Source organism: Aegilops tauschii, chromosome 1 (genome assembly GCF_002575655.3).
Source record: "Aegilops tauschii subsp. strangulata cultivar AL8/78 chromosome 1, Aet v6.0, whole genome shotgun sequence".
In the NCBI taxonomy this organism is placed as follows: Eukaryota; Viridiplantae; Streptophyta; class Magnoliopsida; order Poales; family Poaceae; genus Aegilops; species Aegilops tauschii.
In genome coordinates, this window is record NC_053035.3 from 497,954,965 (window position 1) to 497,965,503 (window position 10,539).

General features: G+C 48.3%; 1 protein-coding gene across 1 annotated transcript; it reads right to left on the bottom strand.

Annotated features, from left to right (window-relative positions):
• Nucleotides 1-919: 919 nt before the first annotated feature.
• Nucleotides 920-5,049, bottom strand: LOC109742682 (uncharacterized). The gene is made up of 9 exons (XM_020301776.4): nt 4,732-5,049; nt 3,226-3,340; nt 3,029-3,135; nt 2,556-2,681; nt 2,321-2,441; nt 2,132-2,216; nt 1,907-2,020; nt 1,775-1,814; nt 920-1,436 (listed from the first exon to the last, which is right to left on the bottom strand). Exons 1-9 carry the CDS (start codon nt 4,933-4,935, stop codon nt 1,284-1,286), a joined length of 1,065 nt encoding a protein of 354 aa, XP_020157365.1. The 5' UTR covers nt 4,936-5,049; the 3' UTR covers nt 920-1,283.
• Nucleotides 5,050-10,539: the final 5,490 nt, after the last annotated feature.

Genomic DNA, 10,539 nt, shown 5'->3' on the forward strand with positions numbered 1-10,539 from the left:
TTCACTAGATGGACTATATACGGAGCAAAATGAATGAATCTACACTTAAAATGCATCTATATACATCTGTATGTGATTCATAGTGAAATCTCTACAAAGACTTATATTTAGGAACGGAGGGAGTAGTATATAAATTTTCACAAAAAAAAAACAACGTTGACTTCACAGCGAAAAAGGCAAAATTTATTTGCTATTATAGGTCACTATTCACGCTATTTTGACCGCAAATTTGTCTTTTTTGAAAAGAAGTCAAAGAAGAATTTTCTTTTTGTGAAACTTTTCTCACTACTACAATGAAAGGTCAAGTTTATTTCAGAAATATTTGACTTTTTGTTGAATTGCCAAATTATTTTCCCATATAGGGTACATATGTATCAGGAACCAAACGTTCCCCTCCCTATTATGCGCTTCTAAAGATTTATGTGCCCGTGTGACTTCCGGGGGAGTAGCTTTGAAGAGGCATCTACTTCTCTTCATATGGGTGAGGAATTTATATATTTCTTGTATTTTACGCTGAAGCTGAGTCGAACTTGACCATGTCTGCTGCCAGAGCGTCGTCGTCGTTCCTCCCCAGACCGGTTTGCTGGTTGATCTAACATTGATATCGCCCTTCGTCCTCGGGTCCAAGGATGAATTCTCAGCTACAACCTTCTTCCGCACTTGGCTCCTGGGGAGGATCTTGAAGCAACTATGGATCAAGTGCTTCGTCGACGAGACTCAACCGGGCGAAGGAAGATTTCTCCGCAGAGCTTAGGCCGATGTGGTGGTTGGCCGTGGATCAAGCAAGCATAAACAGTGGAGAATTCTACCAGTGATGACACGGAACCATACAAACTACACCAAATAACCATGTACTCCCTCCGTTCCGATTTACTCGTCGTGGTGGAACGGAGGAAGTATGATACAGTGAACTAAACCATTATAAGGCAAAAGTACTCGGCGTAAATCAGGGACTTCGGTGTGACAGCACCATGATTCGAGTTCAGGCTACTCCAAGGCACCTTCCGAAAGCTCGGCACGGCACAGGACCACAGAGGTACTGAGGATGCATCCGCCTGCCCAAGTCGACCAACCATCTCATTGTCAAGCCTACCGCTCCAACATGGGAATAAACCGCACAACCACGTACATGTCGTGTTTCGAGTCCCGACTTTCGAGCGTAATAGTTTGAAATCACCAGGAAAGGTCGATGCTAGTTAGTAGTAGTAGTAGTAATAGTAGATATATGTTTTTCTCCTCTCCGCCACAGGCCTCGCATGCAAGATTCCTCCGTGTCTCGCTCGCTACCTGAGCCACCACCGCTGGACCATGGAGATGGGTGTCTGGAGGAACGGAGCGTAGCGGTCGATGTAGGGGTTGACGGTCCGCCCGATCTTGGCCCACGCGCTCTGGTGGTAGCTGGATGTCACGGGCGCGCGGTACATCATCTTCAGCACCTGAATAATAACAGACGAGCAAGCCAGGAAAAACGACCAGTAAGCGACAATGCAGTGGAGAAGCAACTATCAGCATAACAAAGTTGCAGCTGCTAAAAGGAAGTGAGTGCCGCTAGCTGAAGACTGATGGTTGCTAGGTGTACAATCAACTATGGCTTGACAACATGCCGCAAAACACATCAAATTGTGCCTCACGCTATTCCCCAGCTATGTACTCCCTCCGTCCCGTAATATAAGAGTGTTGTTTACACTAGTTATATTATGGGACGGAGGGAGTGGTGAATGCATGGAAGTAGTGCAAACATATATAAAGATCAGATGTGCAGAAGACAACTTACGTTCCAGTACATGAATGTCTGGATGAAGTTGCGCCTCCACCTGCAAGATAACAAGGTGTTGCAAGTCATAAGATGCACTAACTAAGATGAAATAAAGTCTCCATGATTCCGAGGAAAGTCAGAGCAACATACGAGAACAGTGATATGATCAGAAGGAACCCCAAGGCAAGTTCGGCATTCGAGCTAAGGAGGCTGAGCGTGGTGTTGTTTGTCTCCACCCAAAGGCAAGGCTCTTCCAAGTATCCCCTAAACGAAATAACCGAAAGACGATGTTAGCCACAGCCCACAGGGCAGTGGAGATTGGTTGCGCAACAAACTACACAAATGAAATTCAGAGATAATTCGACAGGTAACTACCTGTAGAAAGATGAGCGGGAAAAGTTACGCCTTAGGAATCTGGCAACATGATCAAGGGCCCAGCAGAACACAGGTAGCGCAGCAACTGTGAAATAAAAAAGGAAGATCGGAACTTGTAAACATATATGTGAAAGTTTCGGAAAACAGATATCAGAACCACGAACTTGCAAGAGAAAAGCTGTATATTACTCTTTAAGTGCAGCTGAGATGTGACGAGCAACAAAGAGAACATTAAATGGATAAAATCCTTGGCTCCAAGTACTGACTGCAACCAACCCTGAATTGCAGCCATGTTCAATTCTCTTGGTTTCTTCATGCACAACAGAAACAAAAAAAGGTGAATTAGATCAACAGGGTCATCAGGGAAAGAAACACAACAAAAATAGGATGGACCATTCAAGGTCCAGGTAGGAAGGTATTTTACCCCATAAGTATTGTATAAAGAATATCCTGAGGAGAGGACTGTTCCCAGCAACGAAAGCTTGCAAGCTCTGTCTGCAAGATGTTTTGGCAAGATTGGAAGCATTCCCAGACCAGCAACAACCAGTACCTGATCAGATGGAAAAGTTTGGGCATGTCATGCTCAACTACAATATACCAACAAGCAAGAGATAAAGGCAAGAACAAGGGTAACATGCACAAACCATTGTTATAGAATTTATATATAAGAGATGATTTTGCAATGCAGAATGAAGGTATTGATAAGGAGAAGACTAAAAAGAGAGATGCCATGTCAGGATGTCCGCAAGGATCACCGTAATTCTAGGAGCAAACTAGGTTGTCCACAAGGTCTGCCGTAAGTGTAGGAGCAACCAGAACCAATGAATTTGTGCCTTTCAGCAAATATTACACAATTACGCATTCATACTGTGAAGAGAAAGGTGGCTTCTTCCTTACCCAGGCATTTACGGAGAAATGTATAGTCTTTGCATCGAAACGTAAAGGGCTTGCAGCCCCTGCTTGTGGTGCTGCTGGTGGCGGGGCAGCTGATCTGGAACTAGAACCTACACATGATATGCATGAACTCAGCTGTCAAACACAGTCCATGAAATCGTTGGATCTTATGTGGCTAGTAAAAGTGCAGTATATTTTACCTGAATTGCGAGCCCTGACACTCTCAGTGGATGCTGAAGGTGAAGACCTTATGTCTGGCCTGCTCGGCTGAGTGGAACCAGTGGTTGACATAGGCTCAACCACCAAATCACGATCCTATCAAGTCAAGAAGTAAACCAAACAGATTTAGACATTATCTTGCTTTGAAGGATATGGCTCATATCGGTAATTAAAAAAACAGACAAATTCAAGTGGCAAACTTCTGTTCTTCATTTTCTGAACTTTTTGACACAGAGTAACACTAACTCTCCCCGCACAGTGGAAGAAACATTTCCATCTACTTAGCAGACGGTTTGCTTGAGCAATTTAACTAAGGTTTCCCTGCTGACGAAATAATACAGGTTTGAACGAGCTTGAGCTCAAGATGCAGCAACAGAGAGCAGCAGAGGGTTGTGATATCATGTTACAGCACCTCCATCTCATTAATCGGATAGTAAGTAGCAGATGGAAACACCACTTTTCAAACCTATGACAAGGAAGCCTTAGCAATCCCCGACCCACAAATCACGATCTAATCAAGTCAACAAGGAAACCGACCAGCTTTAGACATCACCACCTTTTGCAGGATATGATTCAAACCCACAGGGGGGATTCAGAAATGGCCAGATTCAAGCGGATAACTGTGTTTGACATTTCCTAGACTCTGCGACAAATCCGACATTGGAGTAACAAATCCTAACCCCACAGGCAGAGGGGCAGCAAAAAGGAAATGTCTATATCCTGCCAAACAGCTGGTTTGTTCAAGCAAAGTAATTAGCTAGGCGCAGTCCATGTTGGAGAAAAATAACAAGCTTATCTGGAGCTGAGGCTCGAGATGCAGTAACCGGTCGACCGGGAGAACAGCAGAGGGTTCTACTGTAGCAACAAGCAACAGCAAACCACCTCCCCCTAGCTAATCAGCTAGCAAGTAGCAGCAACAGCCCTGTTCCCAAACCAAGCAACACCTGCATATCATGACTGACTAGATAGTCTGCGCCAAAGCGGTGGTAGCTGTATCTCAAGATGCAGCAAAAGGAGCTACAGCATCAAGTAGCTATTGTAGCAACAAGTGACAGCAAACCACCTCCCCCTAGCTAATCAGCTAGCAAGTAGCGGCAGTTGAAAACGCTAACAACCTGCAGATCGCAACTGAATACAGCCTGCGACCTGCCGGGAGCACTCCAATTCTGCCACCGCAATTCGGCACCAAAGCGAGCAGCCAGATCTCAAGACGCAGCGAAAGGAGCCACAGCATCTCCCTCCCTCCAGGCAATCACATCTCTGCTAGTACTCCTACTAGCAAGCAGCAGCAGCTGAAGACGCCTAGCGGTCCGGAAACGTCAAAACCAGCAGCACCAACAGATCGGCACCACCTGCGGGCGGCCTGCCGCGATCCATCCAGCAAGCAAGCCGCGGCACAAAAGGGCGGCGGCAGATTCGGGCTACTACTAGCTAGGCATATGCGGCAATGAATCGGGGCGAGGGGGGAGATAGGGGGAGATACTGACGATGAAGCGTTGGTAGAACTTGCGGCGGAAGTGGGCGATGACGTCGGGGCGGGCGGCGAGGTGCGGCGGGACGAGGACGTTGGACCAGTAGTCGGCCCACCGCGGGTCCGCCTCGTAGTCGTAGGCCGCCGCCGCCGCGCGCTTCGCCTCCTGCCCCCCCTGCTCCGCCGCCGCCGCCTCCGGGCCCGCGTCCCCGCCCCCCATCTCGGCCGCGCTGCTGCTGGTGGCGTCGGCGGCGACTTGGGACTTGGGAGACTTGGGAGTGGTGGGTGGTTGGTTGTCTTCTCTGGGGAATTTCAGGAGGGCCGCCGCATCGGAAGGCTCGGCGCACCTTTCTTTCCCCTTGGCTCTTTCGCCGTGCTGGTGCGGGCCCGCGGATGGAATCGATCTCGTTGGGCCTGGGGATGCTCCTCTCCTTGGAACCGGGGCCGTTCAGCTGCCAGGCTTGCTGAGGGGGCCTGTCTGTTGTCGTGTCGGCCCTTTGTGTGCCAACTTTTATTTTATTTTTTAACACAGTACAAACGCGACGCTCATGCATCACACACATACTACAGCTTATTCCAGAGACTGAGCCGGCATGTTATCTTGAGGTTGACGTCTCCTCCCACTGAACACACATCGCCGGAAGAGCTAAAATAAATCCAGAAAAATGCAAGCACTGGTGTCAAGTCCAGTACCTGAACACTGGTGGGCTGGGGATATCACTCTCCTCCTAACCATCCAACTACAGGTTGGTTCGATGTGTGGCAACTAGTTTTCTGATTTCCATACGTTTTTTTGTAGCGCCCTTTTTGTGTCCAGGCGATCGTGAATATTCTGAGAACAGTCGAGAACTGAATTGAATGACAAACTTCCAGGGGAGGCTGTTGCGGAACATCCTATTTTTATTTTTATTTTTGAACAAGCGAGAGGCGCCAAATTCATTCCAAAATAAGCTCAAGTACATGCTACAGCATAAATTACAACACCTTTTTGAATTGATGTATGCTTTCATTCTTAGTTTATGGAAGCAACGGCTTTTTTGCTCCCTAGCTTAGATGAGACCGGGCAAAATCAAAAAGTCCACCATAAATAGAAAAAAAAAATCTGAACTTCATCTTAAGAGACGACCGTGAGAGTGGCCTGGTCTGCATCAAGGGCTATTACAATGGCATGGATGAGCAGCTGCTCGAGCAGGCGATGGTGAAGACGAGCATCGACCCAGTGGGGGTGGCTGATGGCGGTGGGATGCCAGGGTGAACGTGAAAGCTGACGAATTCGTTGCAAAGTTCTACACGTAGATGAAACTACATCGCCAAGTATCATTGCTGCAATGCAACGACATGATGGAGAGGAGCGTCTGCTAGATAGATAGTGTTTAGATTGTATTGTTTATCTGCTCAGTTTGATTCAGTTTTGGAGAAGCCACCGGTTGTGTATTGTACCATGTAACCAACTATAATGTCCCATGAATTTAATCAACTTTTATCTCTACAATGAATTTGCCTACACCATTATCATTTATGCAAAAGGTTCAAAAGGTTCTCAGCTACATATGCACATGTCGTAACAACCAGAACAAAATCCCATAGACGGCGCGCCAGCTGCTAATGTGCCATTGCGAGTGCCGCCTAGCCAGCTCTGTCGCGAAACCAAACTCCAGCCAGGGTCTATATAAACACTGAGCCCTCCCATGCTAGTTGCAGGATCACTTGAATTAGCTATGCATTTTCTATGGGGTGGAAAGGGGGCCCATGCCCCCCCCCCACCACCAAGTTGTAATACACACGGCAATTCTAGTGTGAATAATACCTCCTGTTAGTGACAACTTTGTATCACCCTGTAAGGTACCAGGGTCTTACAATGGATACAAGCTTTGATTTAAGGTACAGGCCATGGGGACAAGAAGAACAGAGGAAAGGGAGAGAGTTGGAGGTAGGAGGAGTTGTCGTGCCGTACGGTGCCGTGATCCACTGGATGGTCTCGACGTCGCCTCCTCCCAGCCTCTTACCGCCCTGGTGGTTCCAGAACGGGCCATGGCCCCTTAGCTGGCCGAAGGGGCCAGCCCAAGCACGTGATGGTAGGAGGGCTCCTAACACACCCACAAGCCAGAACAACATGAAAGTCATTCCTTTGCGAAAAATTCTATATGATTGCAACAATAAATCAACTATGTTCCCCAAAAGTTTCAGAATTCTTTGACCTTTTTTGAAACTACTCTTTTTTATATAAAAAAATCGGGTGCAAATGCATTGGAGCCAAGATAGTGTGCTTGAGCGATTCATGGGGCCCGTCAGCTACCACCTTGTGCTTCTGCTCTTTCCTTTCGAGAAAACCGACTCCGACTTGACTCGACTCGTTTCCAAGCAAACTTGCGCCGCACGACTCTCTGTTATCTTCCCCGCGACCGCGGGGAAGGAGAAAGTTGTGCGACCCCGAAGAAGAAACTAACTTGGACGCCAAGGAAGCAAGCAGAGTATGTTTGCTTTCCCTTCCCCCGAGCAGTTTCCCGCGCTCCATCTGAAACGAATAACCCACAGATATTTTTTTACTAAATTAAGTAGGTGAATCAGATGCAAAATGCTTGTTAATTAATTAGCAGATAATCAATTGATGCCTCAGTCAGTATCAACAATCTACCTACAAGTGGAAATAACCAATGCTCAAGGTAGTAGAAGGTAGAAGTTGCCTGGTGATGTGATGCCACTACCTTTTTCTAACCAATATTTCTCTCGCTGCTATGCTAAGTGTGACTGCAACCTGGAAGACCATGCCAACCCCATTTCTTATTATTTTTTGAATTGTACATTTCTCATTATTCATTCACATCTCTTCCTTTCAAAGGAAGAAACATCACCCGGGTCAACACCACCCACCCCAATTCCATCGCCTATAAAGAAAAACTTACTCACCCCCACACCTCGCTTCATTCAAGATTCAACACAAACACCCTCGCTCACCCTTTCGGCCACCCCTATACCACGGGAAAATATCAGATGATACCACCCTTCACATGCTACCATGCTCCAACTTTTGAAAAGTGACATTTAGATGTTTAAAAAACTCTGAAAAATTCACAAGACATATGTCTATAACCCCTAAAAAATTCAGATGAAAATTCGAAATGTACATATGGATTTGTCTTTTTGTGTTTCTCAATGTGCATTTTGAATTTTGATCTGAATTTTGAGGGGTTATAGACATACGTCTTGTGAGCATCCACAATTTTTTTCAGAATTTTTTAAAACATCTAAAAATGAATTTTCAAAATCTGTATTATGGGAGCATGTAAAGAGTGGTTTTCACCTGATATCTACCCCCTATACCACATCAGGAACAGAGGAAAAGGAGCACCCAACCCAGCCTCACACACACACGCCCAAACACAGAGTCCAAGAGAGCTTCAAGAGCCACGGAACCGTCCTACGACAAGACCATCGCTACGGCAGCCTCCCTCACAGCGTCCCTCATGCTCGTCCGCAGCCTGGCCAGCGAGCTGTTGGCCACCCAGCCGCATGGATGCGTGCACGCGCTGGCGGCTAGCCGCCGAGCAGCGTACGTCCGCTGGAATGCCCGATCTGCAGCCACACAAGCAGCTCGCGCACGTCCGCCGGAGTCGTAGGCGTAGTCGCCAGGACGGCGAAGGCGTCGGAGTCGGACAGCACGCCGGTCCTGACGAGTAGCGTGCAATCCCGGAGGTTGATGTCGAGCCTGGCGCCGAGCACGTCCCCGGTGCTCTGCGTCTGCAGCTTCCCGTCCCTTGGCAAGCCCAGGCACCGCGCCGGCGAGCGTGGCGGCCATGGACTGCAGCAGCTCGCAGCAGTCCATGACAGGCGCGCCGGGAGCGTGTCCAGCTTGGCCGCGGTCACCTTACAGGCTTACACCGACCCGGGAAGCCCACCGCCGCCGGCCGGGATGCATGCAGTGTGTTTGACGAAATATTTGACATCGAAAATGGTCGCCGAGTGTTTGCAACGAGAACAAGCGCAACATGTATCATGTTGTAAACCCCTGAATGCAACATGGTTCATGCTGCATGGTGGGTCGTACGTAGTCAACATGAGCGCGACATGGGTCGTGTTGCAAATGATTGGTCCCAGCCGAATGATCGCGGAGTTCTTGCGAGCGCAATATGGATCATGTTACAAACCCCCCAAGGCCCGAACACAACATGGGATCATGTTGCAAACGTTGGGTCGCGCGGCCAGTCAGCGCGAGAAAAATGGGGCATGATGCAAATGATTTTGGTTGACCAAGAGTGTGTAACCACCCGGAAAAAAAGTGTTTGATAGCGAGCGTAACATAGATCATGTTACAAACCTCTGATCGCAACATGGATCATGTTTGCAAATGGTGCGTCGCAGCTTAGTGACGTCAGATCAGATAGGATGGAAGGGTCAGGAGCCGACTGATTTTCTCCAGAAATCAGTCGGATGAATCCTAGTAGTGGCCGGCTCTGGTGGTGCTGGAGGTCGCGCGTGGATGATGCACACCCGATGTGCACGGTTGGCAGGAGCGGCGCCCACCATTGGAGACGCGCTGGTGCCGTCGTGCGTTGGGAAGTAGCTCGCCGGTTTCTCGTATAGCCAACCAAACACAATATCAACTCAACCAGTCACGCGGCATACAAGCAAGCAAACCAAACACACGTCTCTGTTTCTCATTGCATCAGTAGTACCCAGCTTCTTGGCTTAGCCCTTGATGTTGTTTAAGAACACAGTACATCGGAGGAGGGGTGACCTTGACTGCACGTTTTCTTGGATCAGAGAGCCCTCGATCGAAAATAAACAAGAAAGTGCATTGCTTTGCTCAGAGTGAATGCAGCTTGAAAACTCACCTGGATCGGATCGACACTCTGCTAAACTAGTCAGATGAGTCACGCATGCATGTACAGACAGCCGCAGCGACGTACGTACGGTAGAGTGAAGCCGCATGCGTTTCCTTCGTCTGCTGCTTCTGCGTCTCTCCAGAAATGAAAACACAACCAGCTGCTGTGCTCTTGTCTTGTTTTTCGTCGGAGAAGGAATGAATAAACTGCTGTGCTGCCGACAGCGACGCTTGACGAACCGCCCGTCGAATCGCGTCAGCCGTTCAACGATACCATCTATCACTTTCCATGTCAAGATGAGCATGCATGCTGAAATTCCATTCCACGCTCATCTTTTTTGGCCAAGATGCTAGCCTAGCCTTGACGCTTTCATAAACTAACCGATGGGATGCAAGCAGCAGCACAGTCCACCAGGTGTACAAGCTACAGAGAATTAAATGGTACTAGGAGTAACAAAGAGATATCCATCAGGGCATGCAGTCGACGTACTACAAGACAAAGAGACGACGGCAACGTAGCCTCATCATCAATCATCGCTTCCCACAACAGCAGCCATCGCCCATGGATATGATCCAGCAACTGGGGATCGATAGCCATCCATCCATCCATCCATCGGCCATCTAGTACAGTATTTGGCAATTCTCATTTCAGTTGCATGTACGACGTCCACCATGCATTGCATGCCTTGGTCCGTGCGCCTGACCTTAGCTGGCTACCGTGGAACGGAATTTCAGCACGCACGCATTGACGGTGGGTGCAACGGAAAGCCATTTTCGACCAACCAAAACAGAAAAAAAGGCACAAAACCTGCATGCATTTTCGGCGCCTGTCTTCTGCTCCTTTTGAGAAAGTAAACCGACTCTTGACTCGACTCGTTTCCAAGCAAACTTGCGCCGCACAACTCTCTGCTGTTATCTTCCCGGCGACCGACCGCGAGGGAGGTGAAAGATGTGCGATCCCGAGCAAGAAACTAGACAACTTGGATGCCAAGGAAAAGCCAG

Coding starts and splice junctions, on each gene's coding strand:
- LOC109742682 (XM_020301776.4), bottom strand. CDS start 4,935: ATGGGGGGCGGGGACGCGGGCCCGGAGGCGGCGGCGGCGGAGCAGGGG. Junction 2,021..2,131: donor TCCCGCTCATCTTTCTACAG/GTAGTTACCTGT, acceptor TATTTCGTTTAG/GGGATACTTGGAAGAGCCTT. Junction 1,437..1,774: donor AGACATTCATGTACTGGAAC/GTAAGTTGTCTT, acceptor GTTATTATTCAG/GTGCTGAAGATGATGTACCG.